The following is a 24,190-nucleotide window of genomic DNA, read 5'->3' on the forward strand; positions in this document are numbered from 1 at the left end:
ATAAATTTTAACTCGATTCCACATTGTTAATTGCCACTAAATTTTGATAATTGGCTGATTGGCTAGTACTAGTAGGATACTTTCCTTGTATGTATTCTAAATCTAACGAGGTGCAATTGTCATTAACTTAGTTAGCCAATGAGACAGATAATGTTAGAGTTCTTCAGACAAGCTGCGATGCGCTGTCTCAAATGCCATCAGCAGCATCACCTGAAAACATCAAATATTGTAACCGATGCCGGAGGGAAGCATCTGCTTTTTGTAACCACCTCTTGGGAGTGACTTTTGTGGTAAAATCTACTGTCCACTAAACAAACCGATTGCAGATCAGCTCACTAAATATTCAATAAGTCTATATGAGCGACCGGTTTGTAGCCAGTGTTTGTACTTCAGATCTGGGTCTCATTACAGTCATGCGTTTATGTTCAATTTCCTTGACTTTTATGAGGTGTTCAATTTATCACATTTCAAATAACTGACAGCCTTTTACCCACTAAAGACTGGTACAAACTGTACCACAGTGTGTCAAGATTGCCCTTTTAGTGATTATTTGTAGACCATGCAAATAAGTTAACATTTCATCACAGAGGCAACACAGATGCGTCGAGAAAAGTTGCTGTCACCAGAATTTCCTGATATTTTACAGTATATCCACGATGGCCTGTGCAATGTGCACGTCTTCAGCAATGGTGATTGACTGTCCTGGATTGGATGACCTATATATCCATTCATGATAGCTGCTGCAGGACTAGAATTTCATCGGCAGCATTGTATGGTGAGAACACTATGGCACGGGCTATTGCTGATGGGAATACAGATGGGTTTATAATAGAGTGAACTATGTCATCACAGACGATCGTCGATGTATTGTAAGATTTCTGCCGATATACCAGGATACAGCGTAAACTAGTCTCCACTTTCTACTCACAATCTTGCGACTTACTTTGTGAGAGATTCAACAGCAAAAGATCATAATTGTTTATAAACAGACTACAGTAGTATGCTGGCCTGGGACTTTGAACTACGCCCTTATAGATGTGGAATCAAAACACGTTGGCAGCAACTTCCTTTCTTCGAGGCTTAAATGTTGCTTACCTCTCATAAACTTCAGCAGACAGAGTAGGTACTAATTAAATGTATCGTTCCTTCGCTTAACTAAGTATTATAAACTTGTACTGCGTATGCTGGCTACTAGACACACTGATGCATACAACTGCATGAATTTAGGCAGAAATCTTTAACATATGGGAGGCTTTTCCAAAAATATTATTCGAAAATATGGATGATGAAACAAGTTTTGTTAAAAATACTAAGTAATTATGGTACATGAATTAAAATGTAGAGAGAATTGAGTTTGTAGAGGCACATCATCAATAGAAAAACAGCAAAGGTTTGCAGCCGCTTTAGTGAGTTTGGCAAAACGGAGAAGACAGAAAAATCTACAATTTTTTAGGACAACTATTTATCCCAGACTAAATTGGAAATTCCAACTTTGCTCTCATGAAATAAAATAATGACTAATAACATTCTTAGCAAGGTATTTTTCCAAGCTCACTGTGTAGAACCTCCTAGAATTGTAATGTTGATAACCCATTCGGAAATCTTTTCATTCTTGAGTTAGCTTCACGAGAACCCATTAAGCCTGTTGCTCTGTGTTTAAATAACAAAACATTTAAAGAAAGGTCTACCATTGTGCAACTTGGTTTTACGCATATTACGGTTTGCGGGTAAATAATCGCTGCTTTAGAAATGTCTTTAGTGGAGTTGTCATTCCTTCATAGATATATTTGCAGTTTAGCTCTTGAGCAGTCAGAGAAAACCGTATATTAGCTTGGGTAGTTTGTTAGGCCAAGGTTAAAAAGCTTCACAGATTAGTAAATGGCCAAGAAAATTCAATGTGACTATTGCATGAAGTTTTCATACAGCGATAGGGCAACAACACAACCCCTTATAGTGCTGCAATGTCGTCATGGAAACAGCCTATTTGCACTAATTCTGTCGTGATTTAGTGTCGCTTTTTGGAAGCAAAACACTCGTGCAGTGAGCCATCTTTGTTCCATGTAAATTATCTTAGCAAGCAACCACGTCTCACTTACATTAATACTGTTTGACCTTGGCATAAAGCATCGCACAACAATCACTCTACGATAGCGCTCTATGGAAACATTGTCGGACAAGCATTGCGCATCAACACTGGTGCACCTGGGTGTCGCGACGGTATCGCTGCATAAAAGCTTAATAGATTAGACCACTTGAACGCGTGTAATTCCTTACAAATTTCAGCAGCCCTTTTTACGTATAACATGTACTAATAACCTAGTGCACCGTGAGATACTGTAAGGTGTACCGATAAAGTACAGATAATAAGTATGCGCACAAATATTCTGAAATGTTGAAAGACGGACGATTATCTCAGGTGTTGGTTTATTTGACTGCTAAGCTGAATGTCATCAGTTCAAATCCTGTTAAAAGCAATCTTTTTCCTACCCTCTAACCGTGGCTTTGAATAGATGGACACGGTTCTTATTATAGTAAAAATATTTAAAAGCTTTGATTAATGATAAACTTACTATAAGTTGTATCAACTTATAGTAAACCAGATAAATATGCTCTGAAATGCCAAATCTTCTTGGTTTTGAGTGTTTGAGTGAACTGAAAAAATGCTGCAAAGTTTTTTAAGTCTGGAAGTTTCAGTGAAATGCAACATTATTAGCTTTGCTACAACCAAACTTAAAATGTTCCATACAAGTTTAGCAATATATATAACTTCAGCCAAACTCATGGCTTACATGCACAAAACAGCAGTTAGGGGTGTAAATTGGAAGGAACAATCAAGCTCACTCAGACAATATAACAGCCATTAAGTCCACTACCAAACACCTGCTGCAGAGTGACAAAACGCGAGTCTATCAAAATCCTCTAGACATGTCTGAGTGGAGTACTCAAACAATTGTTTAATCAGAGAAGGATGTACTCGAATGATGTGATAATTAACAGGAATCTGTTAGACCAGAGTTGTCCTTGTCCTTTCAATCGCCTAAGGCATCATATCAAGGAAACACATCATGGCAGACAATGGTATTATCTTACTCGAATCCCATTAAATAAAGTGCAAATCAGTTTCTGCATTTGATAGAATTAGTTTGAATTTGGAGTTTATACATTTGTAAGTGAGATTCACCTACATGGACCACAGTGAGATAATGACTATTTGTGGTGATGGAAAAAATATTGAATGATAATCACTCATTTTACACAGTTAATTCGGTTTATCCAGATAAACCAGACAAATGCCAACTGTGAAAATTGAAAGTCCCTGAAATAGCCACTAATAAAATCACTTTTTCATTAACCGTAAGCACTTAACCATTTTCTTACGTTCATTAGACAATTTTGTGGTCTGGGGGACATTTATGAGGCATGATGAAGGGTTTCGCAAGCACTTAACACTCTCACACTTGACAAAATGTAACAAGAAAACAGTAAAATGCAACAGCTGCTAACACAATGATGATCGCGGTGGAATCTCCTTAAGCAAAAGCATAAGATAGATTTATTTTATTTTTCTTTTCAATTTATTCCCTCTAAATTTTAATGAATAGTATTTAACTCGGGAAGTACTGAAGTTATTGCAGCTGAACCGCGACGTACCAAGAGACTGTACTTACAGTTTTGAGCTTGATTGCGAACTATGAACTTTGACCCCTTATTAATTCATTCTACCCAGACTGATATTACCAGTTTGTTTTTTATCATGTGACCCCCAATGCATTTTCCAACAAAAACCAAAATATTAAAACTATAAGCTATAACTATAAACAGGAAGTAGGTCTTCGTGTAGCGTGTATTTGTCCAAACTTTTATTTTTTATCTCGGAACCAGACTCATGAGACATTGTTGACGATGCGATGATACAATTGAATATCAAATGCGCGTCTCATAATAGAGAAGCTTGCATCTAAAAGGACTGAACAGCAGATGTTCAGTCAATAAGCGTGCTTGAGAATAAATTAGCGGTAATAAAGGTATTGAAGCCATTTTCTCACTTCAATATGCTTTACCAGACGAAGAACTCTGTCTGAAAACTGCAAAACAGAATTTAAACCAAAGTGTTTTATGTGTATAATTGAGATTAGTCAATAAATAAAACTCATGATCATTTTGGTTTCACTTTAAAAAAAACCTTTATATTTTCAATCTTGTTTTAAAATAACCCGTGGCTGTCATATGTTAGAAACCATTTGGGTATGACTGTGTAGGAAGACTTATATAACAAATATAATATATGTTATATATTATATTTGTTATATGATGTAATATATTTGATATGTTTGTGTTATATTTAGTAGATATATAAGTGTATGCAGTTGCAATATTTTCTTATTTAAATATTATAGGTATAGCCAAAAAGGCCTACTTTACATCTTGGATAAGGTTACATGACTCAAGTCACGTCTGGGAAAAAGCATTTTGATATAATAATACTTAATAAGAAGCATTATATGAGAATATTTTAAAATATCTTCAGATTTTTGCAAAGGTTTATTTTACAATATATGATGAAATTTTGTCAGCTTGAACTATTTCGAAAAAGATCATTTACTAAAGACGAAAGAAAATGCATTTGCTTTGTAGCAATAGCTCTATTCCCTTAGCAAACTATAATAGCAAGTCTTCAAACAAATAAGTCTAATAATAAAAAACACATGAATTTGTAAGGTTTAGAATGCAATTGTTCTTATTGAAAGAAATGAAAAGTACAGTTCTTTTTCAACTAGTCCACATTCTACGTGTGATTCTAGACAGCGAGCGGAGGTAATTGATTGTGAAAAAACTATAGCTTTCAGTCTTATCGATAAACTTTTTAACCAAGAAGATTTCAATGCTGTCGGGTAGAGGTGGAACGAGACACGAGACGTCTCGAGTATCGACCTGTCTCGTCTCGTATCGGTCTCGTCTCGAGTTAACTATTGCCAAACTCGAGACAGGAAATAGAACTAAAGCGCCTGCGCACGGTCGTTAAAACATGGCTTCTTGCGGTAGCAACAACTCCATATATTGTAACGGATTGCGGGCAGCTGCCTTTAAAGTTCGACCCGGTCCGTTACTACCTGTTGCTATTGATTATGTTGGCCACTGAGTCTAATCATGTAGTCCGGACAACGGCCCTGTTATATTTTAGTTCGGTTCTGTGTTCTTAAAACAGATACCGGGTCGTATCTAATTTCTCTTCGGATAATCCAATTTAATAAATTGGATAACTTTTGCGGGTAAAATGTCTGTATTTTATCGTATCGTGTCTAAACACCAACCGACCTTCATAAAATTCGGGCCTCCTTTACGTATATACTACCAATCGCGGGTAAAACTTGCCCGGACACGGAGAAACGAACGAAAGGCCGTGTCGACCATAGTCCGTGTTCGGTTAACAATGACGTTTTGTCAACTCAATATAAGAATATACATGTATACAGTAATTAATATAATTTCATGAGTACAATTTAAATATAATTCACATACTACAGTTAACACATAAACAAAACTTAACATTAATGAAACGATAAGAATGAAAGTGTTATCGTGTGTTCTTTTAGTTGCGGTATTTCTTTGTAGAGCGACGGCTGTCGGTTTCATTACACATTACATTAAAAAGTAAGAACTATTCAATAGATGGTAAAAATATACATGTACAAAGCAATATGTTTATAATAATTATGATCAATCAAGCTCAAAATTCTTAGAATATATAACTTCAGTATTTTAGAGCTGTTTGTGTCACTTTTGTTTACAAAAACTACATGCATATCACTATAATAATTAAAATGTTGTATTTAAATCGTTTACACCAGTTGAAAATTCAATTTAAAAATAGATTTATTAATTTATATATACCGAGTAGCTAGTACTTGTGTAGTGAAATCATCACCAAATGCTCATTATTTTACTGTCTCGTGTCTCGAGTCTCGACTTTTCACAAGACAGTGTCTCGAGTCTCGTCTCGAACTTAAAAAACCTGTCTCGTTCCACCTCTACTGTCGGGAGCATTGTTCTATTTGAAACTTTTTATAGATTTATAAATTCACATTGAATAGCAATTTTACAATCGATTAATCCTAAAAATACAAAAATTCGATGAGAATAGCAAAAGAAAATGCTAACAAAACTTTTGAAAGTATTTTAAGGTAACGCTGTAATTATGCTCGATGTCGTTATGTTGACAAGTAGCTATGGCTTATACTAATCTCTAACAAATACATTGAGAAATGTTTTAGAAATGCCTTGAAATCAAAATTTATGTTTTAAAAAGCTTAGTTTCACATTCTCAAACAATTGATTAACAATTGAAACAAATTTCTATAACAAAATTCACACCAAATTTGAACAAAAGTTAACAAACGCAACTCACAAATTGCTCAATTCTTCGGACTATCCAAAACTCCTGAGCAGTGTGACCTTTGAGAATATATCCTCATGTGTGAGTTAAGCAAGGCAAGGCGCTTGGCAGCTCTAGACTCCGCCCATTTATGATATGTATACGACTAAACCAGTAGGACTTGAGAGCGATCAAGTGTGTAAACGATAGGTGCCCGTAACTGACAAGCACTCTCTCTGACACTCGTGTTAACAAACAATCACGCTATTATGGCATCTCGCATACCTATACATCTGGGAGAGAGCATTAGGGAGATGGATTCTTGCTTGCGTCACGACATGCATATTGGAATTGATCGTTAATATCGTAAGAAGACACCTATCTCCTCCGTGTATTGACTAACGGCTAGCTTCATACAAATAATAACAATAATACCCTTAACAGAAAAGCAGTGAATAACATTGTTTACAAAAGGCTTGCTTAAAAATCATCTTGTTTTGATTAACTTGTGCCGAAGTTGTGGGACTGAGCAAAGCAGACAATACTGATGTAATAGAAAAGGTAACAATACGCAGGAGATACAAACAACAATATGAATGGAACTGAATAGTAATTAGTTGCTGAGGTGAAAGGATGGCTCATGCTAGATCAGGATATTACCACCATTCCTTACACACGAAGAAGGAAGTCTACTTCACCCTAATCACCGGTGTAAGCATGAGGCAGACGAAAACCTGATAGAGTGATTTATTTATTTTCTGCGGTGGTCTCTCAGACAGTCGAGATTACTAAGAAAGAGAATAGCTTTATATCAACCAATCAAATGAGATTAGAATTAGCGTAACTGCGCAAGTGACCAATCACAAAAGACTTGTCATATTGGTAACGATGAACTCACACAAAATCTTTTGTAGATTCTATCAGAAAGTATTGGTATTTTTCTATCATTAGCGATTGCTTTAATGTTTGAGGCGATCTGATGCCAGGATGTCTCAAGATTAAAATCGATAAAACGTTTTTGGTATTTTTCCAACTATAGATATCATCTGTAATCAGGTTTTGTTGATTTCAATCTTGAAACATCCTGGTAATCAGATCACCTCAAACAAAAAAACAATCACTAATGATAGAAAAATACCGATACTTTCTGATAAAATCTACAAAAATTTCGTGTAAGTTAATCTTTAACCATTTTCATAATCAAACTAGAATATTACCTACAAATACCTGGCATCTGCTTAGTAGTAAAATTTATAACACAATAAAACAACTCTGTATGACCAAACAATATTTGAAAAAATTAAAAAAGAAATCAATGAAAGAACTGATTGAACCAAGATAGTGTTACGAGAATTGTTGAAAAAGAAGCTGAGCGTAAAAATGTTTTAGATAGTCAAATAATTTCATGTTTTGTATGAATACAGGAGATGCTAGCTGCCAAATCTGTTGGAGCTGTTCATTCGTATCATCTATGATACATGTAGCTCTCTGACAGGACAAAGTCTGCTTAGAAATATCATCAAACCCATCAATTGATTAGTAATATTTGATCACTTTAAACTAGCCCTAAGAGCGACATTATTGAAGGTTTGTTATAGATAGTAATGCAGTTCATGGTTCATCTGATTTCGGTGCTATGATTTTGCACCTAAGGCATTGATCAGCTTGAGACAACTACAAAGCAAGGAAGCAAAGCGACACTCAGCTTTTTGTGTAATGTTCTGACATTTTCATTGAAACTGTCATGATTGGCGAACACCCATTGCTTCCATTCGATTGATTTTAAAGACTCACAATAAGATTAAGTGATATCGCAAAACCCAAAAACCATTTATTCAAGCACGAGCCAGTATGTTGATTTGTCAGTAATGGTGGATAAAAGGACCGAAACTTCTATTAAGTAAAATGCACTACCACGAGCTACCATATAGTCGTAGTATCGACTAGGTAATGTGCTGCTGTAGAAAGAGCCACAGTTCTTGGGTAGTGAAAAGGTAGAACATTTAGCACTCTATAAAACAGTTGTCAGTTGAGGTATCTAAAATGATCTTCTGACAAATTACAGTCAAACCTCTACTTATGATCATGTTCACTAGGCATGTAGAGAGTTGACTGTATCTGAATTTTGACTATAAAGGCAAACATACTTATAAAACTACAACTCGAAACTTTGCAAACTCACTGATTCAAGGCATATCTATTGCTACAGAAACCTCCATTAAAATGAGATTATTCTATTCCAAACTATTTTCTATACACAAGAATAGCTAAACTTTCATGTACATGAATGTACATCTATGTACATTCATGTACATACATGTACATTCATGTATGCACATGAATGTACATCTATGTACATTCATGTACATGTATGTACATGTTCGTACATGCTTTTACGTTCAAGTACATGCATGTACAAGTATGTACATGCATGTAAATACTTGTACCTGCATGTACAGACTCTTACATGCATGTACATACATGTACATAATGGTACATACATGTACATACATTTATATACATGTAAATACATGTACACACATGTACCTGCATGTACATACATGTAATACATGTACATTCATGAACATACTTGTACATACATGAATTGCATGTATGTGCATGCAACCTAAGAAGCCTTAAGGGTATAAGTTTTTTAAGCTATAGTAGGACTTGACCATCAAATTGAAGCTAGCAAATATTCAAGCTGTGATTTGGACATTTTAGATTTTTAAGAAGTAGCTCGAATAATTGATGAGAAACCAAAGTCAAGTGACAGACATGTTTTTGTACCAAACTTCGTACATGTAACTGAACAGTTGAACAGTTTCTATAAGGGATATAAGATACAGCAAAGCAATCAGAACCATCTACGTATGTATGCGATATCTCTCGAAATCGTCACAAAGGACTCAACAAGAGGATAGCACAGGCTACCACTTGCTATTGTTAGCATTTTCCAGAAATGGCAGCATTTTAGACAATCTTAAATATATTCTATTAGTATTCTTGAACTCCGTGTAGTGAATCCCCTGGTTCGTAGTTATATTGTCACATACGGGTGATGAGGCATAGTGTATATTTTATTAAAAATTTATTATGTATGCTTGTCAACACCGTGAAACTAAAATAAAACAATAACTTGATTGTCGATAAAGGTTATTGAACGTATGCTAATTATACAGTTGGTCATCTGCAAAGCCTTTTGGTAAAATATAAAATAAAACACATAAAATGAAAGATATAATATTTACCTTAATAACACATCCAGGAGATTGCTAAATAGTATGTGATTCTCCTTCTGGTTAATTCTTGATTATATATGTATGTGATAGATATTGGCGTAATGAAAAAACTTACTACAGATAAAAGATAGTATCAGCATCGAAAAATAAAGCTGAGAAACTACACGTTGTTGGCTCAAAGGCTGACAAAACAATGACTTTAAGCGCACCTAATCAAACTTATGGCACTATGGCAAGTCAGACAGACCACACAAGACCATTAGACCACCCATGATCAACAGATCAACTGGGCAGGAGCAGTGAATCATACAGGGTGACTAGATATTGCAGTGCACTATCAAATTAGAAAATTTAACAGAGACAGAACTTTACACTCCGTTACATTCACCAGTGAGAACAATAACAAAACAACGTAAACATTATATAGTCACAAAAGACTCCACAAAGCTTTTGGAGCAAATAAAAAATTTAAAAACAGTCATGAAAGGTATTTGTTTTTTTTGTTGTCTTTCTCAGTTCCTCAATATTTTATTTGTTTTATTGCAAACCTGGTTGAACTTTAAATCAACACTCCTATAGGACGAGGAGGTTGAGTGCCAGTTGAGTCCTTTAGTAGCTGAGACATGTATTTGTACAAATGTTACCATTCTGTGACGACCTAATCAAAGGCGTAATTTGATTTCCAACAGAAACAAGATAAAAGCTAATGGTTGTACAACAAAGTATGAACAGTATCACTTTGCAGAACATGAAACAGAATAAAATATGATAAGTTATTCAGAAAGCAAGCAAACGCAACTAAGCTAAGATAATATATGGATATGAGTGTAACAGCGGATATTTATGGATTGCAGATTGTGAAACATCTAAGGAAGCAGACAGTAAACCTTAGAACACAGGCGAGCTTACACAATTACAACGCATATCGTCTCGAAGGATTTAACAAGAGCATAGCACGGGCTGCTACTCGCTACTGCTGACATTTTACAGAAATGGCAGCATTTTAGACAATCTTAAATTTATTCAAGCCATGTAACTTCACTTGCACATATGTGTTTCATATGAAACTCTCTATATAAAGCTACCTTACAGCTGTCTCCGAAACTATTCCGGAGCCTGCTTTAGAAAAAAAAAACAGACCACAAACGTTTTTTTAATACTTTTACTAATACATGATGAAAGAAACACACTTGTAACAACAAACTTGCTGAATTTTGCTAAATGGAGACCAACTATTTTATGATTTTAAAAGTCGTTATTATTTGTTTGTTAAAAACCCTAAATCGTTTTTTACGTATAATATACTCACTGGCAGCGTGGCTGCGAGCAGATATTCTCAACTAAGCTACAATGAAAGCTTTTTTTAATTGCTCTAATTACAGAAGCCAAGGCATTGTTTGTGACCCCCTATTCATCTTATTAACATAAAATACACATGTTTTAGTTATATAAGCATATTAACTTCTGCTACCAATGTTTGTCTATCTAACTAATATTTGTGGATACGTGAGAAATGTGATGATTGCTGAAAAGACAGAACAGTTCAAACAAACTGAGCAAAAAGCTTGCTGTTTGTCTTGTCTCACACAAGATGTTTGTATAGGTGTAGTTTTTCCATAATACAACGCAGAGGTGGGTGGGAAGCATTTCTTTAATGCAACTAATTAAACCTGCAACCTAAAGGCTGGTTCACAATATATCGTCATATGTCGGCGTTGATGCTGCAATACTTCGGTGATCATCGGCGAGAACAATGTTCACACTATCACAAACCTATCTGCATCAGCAAATACTCCGTGACGTAGCGTTCTCATTTTTCTTTATAAATTTTCGCCAATAAACCTCGTTGTTTTTGCGTGCTGGAATCAAAAACTAGTCCGCAGCGACTATAATAAACAGAAATAAATGAATCACGGTATCCTCAACCACAAATTACTATCGCCGAAATGGTTCACATTGTAAAGGCGGTCATCGATGCTCGGCGAAATATTTGAAATTTTGGCAGCTGCAAACTTTTCTGGCGTGACCGCACTGCTTCATCGATACCATCGGTTTACGGTTCACATAATCGACAATGAACGCTAAAAGGAAAACGCCATCATACGATGATATAGTGTGAACCAGCTTTTAGTAATAAGGTTATAACAGGGGCAAATATTCCAAGCCTGAAACTCTCTCATTAGCTAAAAGCCTCTGAGTGCCTTCAAGTGAACTGAAGTATCAGATATTGATGACAATTCCTTGACCCTTATACCCAGTGATGTAGCGCTAACCTTTTTTCAACCATAACTGTAAAGTTAAGATAAGTGGATTTAGGCTACCAAGAGTCGCAACGCGACTCCACTACATGGCGGTTGGAACAGCTGGGGGCGCTGTAAGCCCCCCAGGGGCTTACAGCCTTTTTAAGCCTACAGGACTTTAAAAGCATGTATATAATATGAGAAATGAGCACATCTGTAGTAATAAATAAGTTGAAAAAATAATAAAAATTTGATATTTGAATTTTATATTGAATGGCCATTGAATGTCGACTACAATGACATTAGTGTACTTGAACCAATGAAATAGAGCTATAATATACCTTGAGAGTTGGCAAAGTCTAAAAATTTTTATCCTTAACTATAGTTCTACTTGAAAAACACAAATCTTCTAGCCATAACTTAGTTAGGGAGATTTAGGCTAGCACTACATCACTGCTTATACCTTATCATCTTTCTCCATCGAATGCAATGAGGCCATCAAATGTACAAAAGAGAAGCCAACATGCTTGAGAGATAGAGAGACAACTACCAGCTGAATCCATGTTACAGAAACTAAAAATATCTGTATAAATATTAGCTAAGCAAACAGAAGACCATCTAGCTGAGATTAAGTCTAAAGATTGCATAGAGGTGAGAATACGGTGCTAGAAGTGATATAATGAAGAGAAGAAGCCAAGAAAAGTCTCTGATAGCCACATTTAACGGCCTTCGTATCCATTAACTTGTGTGCAAATAGTAAACATCCGCAAGCATCATCAAATGTTGTATGAAGGCACGAAATGTACATATTGTCTGTTTAAGGAGAGAAAATGCAAAGAGATGTTAGCACACACATCTGTGAATGCCATATCTCTAAGTTTTTTAGTAAGACGAGTGAACTTGAATTAAATGTCAAGGTCTTTTTACATCAAACCACTTTAATTCATAAACTGTATATATATATTATCTGTTTAGGGAGAGACATTGTAAAGAAATGTTAGCAAACGCAGCTGCTAGTGCTATGGCTCTAATGTTTTCAGTAATATCCGCACATTTGCATGTTCCACATCTTGCAACTGATCATATGTGCTCAGTATATATGATATATTGTATCATATATACTGATCATATGTGCTCAGTATATATGATATATTGTATCATATATACTGAGCACATATATATGATATATTGTATCATATATACTGAGCACATATATATAGTATATTGTATCATATATACAATATACTATATATATGTGCTCAGTATATATGATATATTGTATCATATATACTGAGCACATATATATGATGTATTCTATCATATATACTGAGCACATATATATAGTATATTGTATCATATATACTGAGCACATATATATGATATATTGTATCATACATGTATATACTGAGCACATATATATATATAGTATATTGTATCATATATACAATATATTCTTTTACAATGATATTAACTACCTTTCTACTTCATCTTTTCCCACAGACAAGTTCCTAGAAATGCGATATACCTCGCACGCCTTGCAGAAAACTAATATTTGCTAGCTGCGTATATTAAGTCTATGCACACAAACTTTTACCATAACAAACTATAAATAATTGTTTATAGAAAAATTATTTAACAACTTGCTACTAAAAATCTGGAAATGATTGTATAACCGTTATTAGCCGCAAATTTGGCCCTTTCTATGCCATGCACACTCACATGTTGTAAATGAGGGTATGGAATACTTACTGCAAACAGCTATCAATCACCGTCTTTCCATGCTTTGAAATGGTTTGGAGTCGCTTTTCTCCGAATCGCAAAAACGGTAAAATCTGAATGAATTCGCTGCGATTTCACATCGCTAAATTTTTCGAAGGCATTCGCTGCGAGAAAGTGAGTCTACTTTAGCAAGATCTGTTTTGAGGGATACATCTATATTCATAGATGTATCCTGTCACGAGCACTGGAAAGATTTATATAGTGCAGTTCTGAACCGTTGAAACGTTAGGGTGCAAATTAGTCGGCAGAAGGCAACTCCAAACCCATTCGAAGCATGGAATCGCCCTGTACGGGTCGCTGGAAAAATCATTCGTCAGCATGCAAGAATATATAAAGGTCAGCAACTAACAAAAGCTATACTCATCTCTGGCTACATAAAACATGGAATTCTAAAGGTATCAGCATCCTCTAATGAAGGAATGAAAGAACAGTACTGCCTGCCTTCCTTTTGCACAACACACTGGCTTGTTAAAACCCTGGCTGATGGTAACATAAACATGGAGCAGCTTCTACAACTTGTCAAAACATGAAAGATGTGACAAGGAAAAACTGCAATGAGCTCTCTGTACAGCAAGATGAAGCTTTAAGCGGAACTAACTGACCTCCACAATACAACTTGTAGGTGCCAAATTAAATTTGTGTCGTATCTTGAGTATATATGCATGTTTAACAATTACCTACTGCGTATTTGATCTATCCACTGCTCATAAACCTCTAGCGTGTTTCTTATACAGCAAAATTGATGATCTAGCATAGTGATGCACAAAAAACGAATCCATATACTTGTACCAAGAAAACAGAAGCGCTGCATGAGGCACTCGGAGTCTAGCTCTTGTTAGAAACATTTGCCACTTGTCACTTCAGCTTCCTTTGATTTGCTAAATCCAAAACAAACCTTTTGCTCCAAGATAACTAGTTTTACAATTTGCTTGTAAAAATGTGCACCTATTTTGCTGCCATCAATATAATTACCACTAATAACATAAACTACATAATTGAAAGATCACTAGATGAGGTTGACTGCATCATGTCAAGCATATACCATGCGATTTTAAGCAAAAACCAAGTTAGATTTCAGCTTCGGGTGGCCTGCGACTCTAGGAATGTTTCCATACATCGAAAGTGTAGTGACACCTGGGTGCACCAGCGCAGAAGTGCTATGCTGAGCCGACAAGCAGATGTTTTCATAGCGCATCTACCGTACTTTTCGGACAATAAACTGCACCCCTATATAAGCCGCATCTGCTTTATTTTCCAAAACTCGATAATAAAACAATACATAAGCCGCACCTTTGTATAGGCCGCAGAACTCAGGACGGTGCTTTTTAACGCGGCACCAACTTTTCTGTTTAAAACGGAACAGTGCCGAACGGCACAGTTTCGTATTATCTGACGCTTTTTTACTTAGTGCCTAACGGAACAGCACCGTAAGGCATTGTTTTGTATTTTCTTCCACCACTAGAAGCGCACTAATCGGAGATTCCCGTTAATGCGCCCTAGCGGTGAAAGAAAAAGCCACAGATTAGCCGCACCCTTATATAAGCCGCATAGCTCAAATCATCAAAAAAAGTAGAGGCTAATAGTCCGAAAAGTACGGTAGTAAAGCGATGGTTGAGCCTTATTTCTGCATATGAAGCAACAGAAATCAAGATCTATGTACACAAACAAGTGCGACGCCGTTGGTTGCTGAGGCCGTTTCTATGACTCATAGATGGCTCAGTCATCGTGGCTGTTTCACTTCCAAACAGCGACACTGATTCATGACAGAATGCGCGCATCACGGCTGTTCCCATGATGGCATTGCAGGGCCATATGGGAGTGTATTACATATTCAACATGTAAATTTCAGCGAGCAGCTGGAGATGATGCGATACTCAGAGACTCTCTACGCTAATCAGCTGTTGATCTCTAGTCTAGGCAGCAAACAAGATAATTAGTGAAACGGATAGCTAATATCGTCAGCTATATTATTATTGGAACGAAATAATTGATGAATAATTTATCAATGATTAAAAGCCTATTAGGTCCTGATGTCAGTGACGCTTTCCTCCGTCGAGAGGAGCATCATATGAAAAGGAAAGAGCTAGAATGATCGCTTTCTGACGTGTCAGTTGCGCAGAGCCCAATAGAGTGTGATTGCTTTGAGAATGATAGCGCATCACTCATAATAATCAAGTAGAAATGCTATAGCCGTTATAGAGATGAAGGCATATTGAGAGTCACTTGATGGGCGTTTAGATTCTAGAGCAAATATAGCTTGGGTGGCAGCTGACAGCGAGTGTGCAAGTACACTCTTCATCACATCATTTAGTACTGAACATGCCTTTTGTCTATTTACAACTGACAATCAAGCCGGGAAGAATTAAACACTCTTTAAAAAGGAAAATATGAGTCGTGACCTCAGAAACCATGGTTAAGTCGCAAATCACAAAGTTGAATTATCTTACTTTGAAGCTGCACTAACTGAATTTATAATATTGGTAACGATTTTTGTAACAAGTGCCCAACAAGACCAATCAAAGAGTGATCTTTCTGAATCTGAAGTCAGTTAAGTCAATAGAAGTTTCCAACTCTCGGAAAAACACTCTTAAAACCGTTGCTACGCTAAACAAGAAGTACTGAAAAGTGGCGCCCGATAAAAGTAATCAATTCTTTTTTGCCGCTTTTAAAGATAACTGACATTTTAGACACTTTTAATGAGTACTTTGGTATTCCAACTGATGCCAAAACAGTGAAAGTAAAGGGATTGATGGTGATATTTTCCTAACAATTCTTATAAGATTATTATAATATTTAAATATAAGAATAATTATTCTATTTTACATGATAACTATAAGATTTAATTATAAGAATAACTATTCAAATTTACAAGATCAGAGTATATAGTGTCAGATGGTGCGCAATATATCACTGTTAATATATTTTAAAGGTTTTGTTGGTGATACTACGGCTGTGCCCAAAATCCCGATACTGCCAAGCCGTTTTTAATATCTGCAAAATTATGAATAAGTAATACATTTTCTGATAAATATACAGTTATTTCTATGACAGCCAGCTAAAATCTGTTTAGATTTTTAAATTCAGCATAATTCTTTGTATATCAATACAGAAATCTAGATAAATATCATAACTTCTTGATATTAGTCGCTACAACGTTTTTAAATGTGTACAAAATTGTGCATTGGATTTCGTTTCTCAAACTTCAACACCAGTTTTCTCAGAACTATGTTTCCACACTAATGGTGAACGTGCATTCAGTTTATCGATCATAAAATCTGCTGTAGTTAAGCTAGAATCAAGGCCTTTATTGCAAAATAACTGTGAGAATTTTCTCCTTCTGCTAGTGTAGATAACTCTAAATCTCATACAGCTGACTTAACCATGGTTTCTGAGATCATGACTCATATTACAAAATTGATGAAACTAAAAAGCTATGGCAGCAAAATAGAACATTGGCCATGTCATAATGACACCTGTAAAAACTGCTTGCTATATATATACATATACCTTAAACTGGTGACATGGTACAGAAGTGACACCTGTATAATGTTTGTAGCATATACCGTAATCTTTTACATAAAGCACCACTTTGCATTCAATGTGCTCGGGCAATACTATTGTGTATGTCTTCCATACGCTCTTGCATACGCTAGTCATATGATTTGTGCATGACGCCAGTAAGGAGTGAATATGTGAACGAAGAGCAAGTAAACACTATCAATATATAGCTAGTATGCTATTGACAAGCTAGTTATACTGATGGTGTATCTGGCACTGACCGCCAAAAGACATTCTTGTGAGCTTTGTTAAATCACCATGCATATTGTCATTGTTCTATAATGTAGGCCATAATTTATTTTGTTCATTTCAAAAATATCTTCAAACTTTCAAATGCTTCAATCATTCACCCTTCAAGCCTGATTAATTAAGCAAGCCCAATAAGCAGAGGACACAATTCCAAATTTACCCTTCATTAATAACTTGAAAAGACTTCTATAAACTCCTCTCAAGTAGGAGAACATAACTCCCTGAAGTTGTAATTATCATTACTACATAGTGCTGTTTTAATAGAGCAAAGCAATGAAAGATCGGCTTAGCTTTGTGAGGTTAGGACTTAGTCATGAAAAGCAATAAAGAAACTAACGATTCAATTATAACTTGAAATACATATATTTAACCTCCAGAAGCGTATAGTATATTTGCAATACTGAACAGAAAGTTATATAATAAGCGATATCACACAAGTGATATAGTCATCAATAGCTCGCAGGAAGCGATGTAACCTGCAATATCGCAAAGAAAGTGATGCAACCTGCAATATCGCAAAGGAAGTGATGTAACCTGCAATATCGCAAAGAAAGTGATGTAACCTGCAATATCGCAAAGGAAGTGATGTAACCTGCAATATCGCAAAGGAAGTGATGTAACCTGCAATATCGCATAGAAAGTAACTATTAAAAGAGAACTAGACTGAGGCAGACATAATTACTAAGTTTTCATACAGAGACAGTGAGTGACACGTGGTACACCAGTGCTGAGCCGCTACCCAGGGTCGACAAGCGGATCATGTTTCTATAGGACGTTATAGCAGAGCGATGGTTGCGCGACGCCTAATGTCAAGGCTGTATCTTTGAAAGGTCAAGTGAGAGTGTGATGCCATTGGTCGTTAAGGTCATTTCCATGGCACCAAGATGGCGCATCGCACAGGTGTTTCGCTTCTAAGCAGCGACACTGAATCACGACAGCATGAGAATGACACAGCTGGTTTTATGATGTTACTGCAGCGCCATATGAGGATGAGTCACTATGTTATCACTCTATGGGAACTTAAAATTCATTCTCTGAAAAGCCATCATTCAAAAAAGTTTGTAAGTTAAGATCATTTAATGAAATCACATCAAATAATGTTATTTTGAATAAACTTAATACTTAATAAAACATAATAATAACAACAATAATAATAAATAATAATGATAAATAATAATAACATAATAATAAACTTGAATAACTTAATAAACTTCTAATGTTAAACCTATTTTAAGAGTAAAGTGTTTCTGCGAGATATATTGAAGTATGGTTTAAATATGCCAACACCTCGTCAAATACTCGTTGATGAGCCTCCAACTGCTTCCTTTCATGTTCTCTTTTACAAAGCTAACGAGACAGTTTTCCGAAACCTATTCATACAAAAAATCGAATTGTAACACTTTTGAACAAATTAATAATTTGAGTGACAAACTATATTCAGGAGCGCCATTAAATACTTTTCCCATAAATTCCTATAGATATACAACTTCCTATGACTTACTTCAGTAGATCGGGATATGTAGTCAGCTAGTGAACCATCGTTGATCTTGACAATGGTAGCTTGTTTTCTGCCCTCAGAGTGCTTTGCACTGACTAAAATACAGATGTACTAGATTGGACTGACAATCCTTCATTTGTTTGTCAGCTAAGTAATAAGTTTAATTTGAAGAACAAATAAAAACAATCATATAAATTGAGATGCATGAAAAAAGGCGGAGACTGGTGTGAGAGATGAAGGAGCACAACTTTTGAAAGACAATGGAAGCACTTAAAGGCATTAAGAAAGACTAGACAGATAAAAACATGCGGTGAAGGGTGGAAAAGTAAGGAGGTATTGATGAAGAGAAACGAGGTAACAAATAAAACAGTATTGAATACTCTTCCAGTGAGAATAATAACAAGCATGACTTAATTTTATATTTGTTGTAAGTTTTTCTTACCGCATTTTGCGGCGTAAAGTCATTTCTAGCTCGGGTTCTCACTATTTTATTGGCTTAACTCTAACCAAACTCCTCGAAAGTACTCAAAAGCTACTGCCTCTAAATAACGATCTTATTTTATAGTAAATTTATCAAAAAAACTTTACTATGTTATATAATTAGGCGCATCAATGTCTCTGTTTGAGAATGAATACACATTTAAAAAGTGAATTCACTTTAACATGGTAAATCAATCATTTGCTGTTCCTCTAAAAGGGTTAGATTAAACTTCAAAAGACCCTTAAGAAAAAGCTTACAAGAAAACAAAGAGTTGCCACACACTAACAAACTTACACACTCAATGAGCCGATGGATTGACAAAGGTGAAAAATTGCAATGATTTGTCAAACAAACCTGGATGGATGATCAGATAAACATTGACGAGACAAAAATACAAAAAAGTCTGGCTCTAGCAGTACTAGATCAACCAAACACGGAAAGGTGTTACCATCACATAATAGTAACATAGTTCCAGGTATCTCCTTTTTGTTTTTGCGTGATTCCATTTTAGCAAAACTTTCATTATTAGGGGGTCCTTTTCTTCCTGTAACCACCGCAGTTTGTTTCAAACACTGCAAAATTCTGACATAAATTTTATTAGGCACTATAAAATGTCCCAAAACCTGTAGCAATAATATAAAAATTCAATTAGGTTCATTTAGTTTATGTATGTAAACAAGAAATATACTAATTATAACTAACAAAAATTAAGATTATAGACAAAAAATTATTTTCTCTATTGTTATTGCTTTTAAATTTTTTCAGCTCACTCTTATCAGTTATTTTAAGAATCGATTTTAGTAAAAAGGTAACCAATTGATGTTCGCTTTTATCACGTTTTGATCATCCTTCAAACATGGCCAAGGCATCATCGCAGTAAGCCCACGCCTTAGTTGTGAACACTCTTTGAATGGTTTTTCTCTACAGATATGGTTAGTTCATAAAATTTATTTGAAAATTTTCCCTGTTATGTGATCTGTATTTCAATCCTCCAAACTGCCTGGGCGACAGCATGTCGCATACCTTCAGCACCTCCATTTTAAGCTTCTTGCGGTGCTACTGGATCAATTCTTTAATCTTCTTGTTATTCACAGCACCATGCCCACTACTAACTAAACAATTTTGTCAGTTTCCGACTCACCTTCACTAGCTGCCTCTAACAGATTAATATCACATAAAATGATGGCATCGAGCAACAGCTTTCGTCAAGTTGCCTGAAGTGTACGTTCGATCAGTTTTTTTGGCACTTTTGTATTTTAAAATTACATTTGTAATGAGAAATAATTAAGTTCCCATAGTGACGTTTTGTAACATGAACCTTTTGTAGAGGATGTTATAAGTGGAGGTACCACTCTGTGGATAATAAATGGAGTTGTCTTCTTCACTTTTTCTTCAGCCACACCTAATATAGAAACTGACAAAACTAGACTCTCTTTGGAATTGTCTTTCGCATCTTTCTCAGTGACATCTAATGTGGAAGCTGACTAAACTAGACTGTCCCGGAGTTGTCTTCCTCACTTCTTTTTTAGCTACACTTATGTAGAAACTGACCAAACTGGACTCCTCTAGGAGTTGTATTCTTTACATCATTTTTTAGTCACACCCAACATGGATAGGCTTATCAGTGGGCCAGTCCGACTCACTATAGGAAAGAGCCACTCTTAAATATGTAAAATGATATCTTTTACTAATAGAGCTAAAACTGTTATTCTTTTAAAAATAATTAGTGATTTAACTTTAATAACTGTACAGTAATCTTTAATATTATAACAGCTATGGCTGTTGACCTTTAACCTCTAAGTATGGTTGTTGAAGCCACACTTGAAGGTTAGGAAAAAGATTGCTTTCAACAAAAATCGAACTTGGGACCTTCAGCTTAATAGACCAACACTACCAAATGTATCAATCAACCATTTTGCTGCATATTGGAATAAATGTGCAGTTAAATATTACAACCGACTATCTCTCACTTACTGGTACTACTAGTACTCAGTAGTGACCCACCTCTTCTTTTCATGTTGCTATGAGGTGAAGGAAAAGAATATGACTGCCTTGCTAATCCAATCTCCGTGTTCCTAAGAAGGGGTAAATCAAAGTGCGTCATCGCTGACCTTCGCTTTTGATACCTTCCAAGTGATGGAAAAGTGCTTTGCTGCTGATATTCTAAAATAATCACAAGCATTGATGCATTCAGAAGACCTGGTCAAGTTGAAATTTACAGATACGAAAAAATTGATGTCTGGCCTTTAAATCAGTTTTTTTTCAATTTGCTGTTAAGCATCATCCATATATGATTGGATAGCTGGTTTTTTAGATGCATACATGTATATGATTGTATGACGGGTTTCGAATGCATGAATGATTGAATGGCTGGTTTTTAGAGGTACATGCATGTATGATTGGTTGACTGGTTTTCAGATGTGTGTATGATTGGATGTCTAGTTTTCAGATGCGTGTATAATTAGATAATTGGTTTTCAGATGTGTGTATGATTGGATGGCTGGCATTCAGATGCATGAATGATTGGTTGGCTGGTTTTTAGATGTATGCAAGATTGGTTGACTGGTTTTTAGATGTGTGTATGATTGCATAATTGTTTTTCAGATGTGTTTATGATTGGACGGCTGGCATTCGGATGCATGTATGATTGGATGGCTAGTTTTTATAAGTATATATAATTGAATAGCTGGTTTTCAGCTCCCTGGTGATATTGTACCTTTAAACAATGCATTAAAAAAGAAATCTTAATTGACAATATTTTGCAACTGTGAAGCAGACAGATTTTGGTAAAACTCAACTGCTTTTAATTGAGTGTCGACTTAACAACAATATATGGAAGAAAAGTATTAATTATAAATTGTTGATATACTATATGTTGCATCAACCTTGTTTAATGAGAATCCCCCACTACATTTAGTCTCAAAGTACGCTAATACTGTTTTTAAACCTTTGCACAGTAGTAAACATCCAATACATTTGCATCACTAGAGAGTTACATACATACATTTGTTTTGATGCTAGACTAAGTATCAACCGAACAACTTTGAGAAATTGTGAGGGCGTTTACCATTTCCATAAGAGCTAGAGGGGCCAGCCAAGTGGGTACCGATGGCCAACATTTCTCAAAGCTTTTTAATGTTCCTGGTAGACAACAGTTTTGCGTTGGCCTACAAAAGAGATTTGATCAGTGAAAATCCCCACTTCAAAGAAGAGGGAGAGTTTATGAGTTCAAAAGAAATGCTCAAACATAATTGAGAATGAAACACTGCTTTAATAAAAACACTTAAATTGATATTTTAGTAGCCTGTAGTTGTGTTACTCTTTGTCAAATGTAAAACAATTGGAATATACACGTATATGCTTAGAGAAATATTAGATTAAATTTCAAAAATACAAACAAAACAATTTTTAAACTAACTTATTAAATAATGTTGTTTATACATGTGAGTATCTTCAATATTGTTGTAAGGAACATATAAAATAATATGTAAGATTAATTAATAATTAATTAATCTTACATTAATCTTAATATGTAAGATTAATTAATAATTAACTAATCTTACATTATTCTTAATATGTAAGATTAATTAATAATTAATTAATCTTAATATGTAAGATTAATTAATAATTAATTAATCTTACATTATTCTTAATATGTAAGATTAATTAATAATTAATTAATCTTACAATTAATTAATTAATAATATGTAAGATTAATCCGCAATTAAGTTGATTATGTTATGAAGTCTTGAAACAAATTGCTGCTTGTGCTGACCTAAAATCGACGGTAGCGCGATGGAACACTGGAAAAGCTTAGCAAAACTAAGCTTACCTTTTTGCCCACTTCTAATGCAACTCTTTATATTGTCTATTCATAAAACAATCTTATTTAAAATGAAAAAACTTCACAACTTAATCATGCAAAATTACAATGATTTCAGGCATCAGCAAATATTTTTTTAAAACTTTGTTTGGCATCAATATCACTTACACAGAATCTTCTAATTATAACTTATTTAAAAAAATTCCTATAAAGTCATTATTTAGCATTTTCCTTCTTTGCATAATAGTAGTAAAGCTTTCTGTTTTTCTGCTAGACAAACAAGTTGATAAATTTTTGTTCACATAAAGGTCAGAATTTTTACAGTGGTGATCATAATAATGGGACCGCCTGGTAAATTCATAATAATCTTTTTTATTTATGGCATAACTCTCTTTCCTTATTATTTCAGATCATACATATTATACTTATTTGAGAAGCAAATTTTCTAGACATTCTGTCTACTACCAAAGGTGCACTCTAGTAATAAATTCTGTTTAATGGGCACCCACTATATCCTATCAGGTCAGTCTAGGCTTATGGTGTCATACCAAATACTAGAACGCTAGAAATACTGTAAATGAACTTAAAAACATTACCAATTAACGTTTATAGAGCTATGTTCTAAAATTATGTCAAATTAAGTAGCGTTTTCTAAAAATTAAAAAAAAATTTGTTTTGGATTTTTGTCCCACTTTATGCCGAAAATGGCATATTGTATCAAGATTAAACTAATAAAGCAAACATCAGTTAGTTTTACATAATATTCTTATCCAGTACATTCTGAACTTTCCATTGATGTGCCTATTGTCATAATTCACATAAAACTGGTGGAACAATATATGAAGTAATAAAGAGTATTTATTTTAAGTGGTCCCATAATTGCAATTACTGCTGTATACAAATTCCAGGCTTGTCAAATAAACAAGCTTGAGAAAAGACATTCAAGA

At 34.9% G+C, this 24,190-nt stretch overlaps 1 protein-coding gene across 1 annotated transcript in view; it reads right to left on the reverse strand.

Moving 5' to 3' along the window:
* The window catches only part of LOC137406780 (potassium voltage-gated channel unc-103-like), a 147,569-nt gene that overhangs the window by 118,164 nt on the left and 5,215 nt on the right, over window positions 1-24,190 (reverse strand). Inside the window, exons 2-3 of the mRNA XM_068093393.1 lie at window positions 21,425-21,583; window positions 18,943-19,034 (exon numbers count right to left, since the gene is read on the reverse strand). Of these exons, the coding sequence (XP_067949494.1) occupies window positions 18,943-19,034; window positions 21,425-21,583 (251 nt within the window). The remainder of the gene's footprint in view (window positions 1-18,942; window positions 19,035-21,424; window positions 21,584-24,190) is intronic.

Source organism: Watersipora subatra, chromosome 10, assembly GCF_963576615.1.
Source record: "Watersipora subatra chromosome 10, tzWatSuba1.1, whole genome shotgun sequence".
Taxonomy (NCBI): domain Eukaryota; kingdom Metazoa; phylum Bryozoa; class Gymnolaemata; order Cheilostomatida; family Watersiporidae; genus Watersipora; species Watersipora subatra.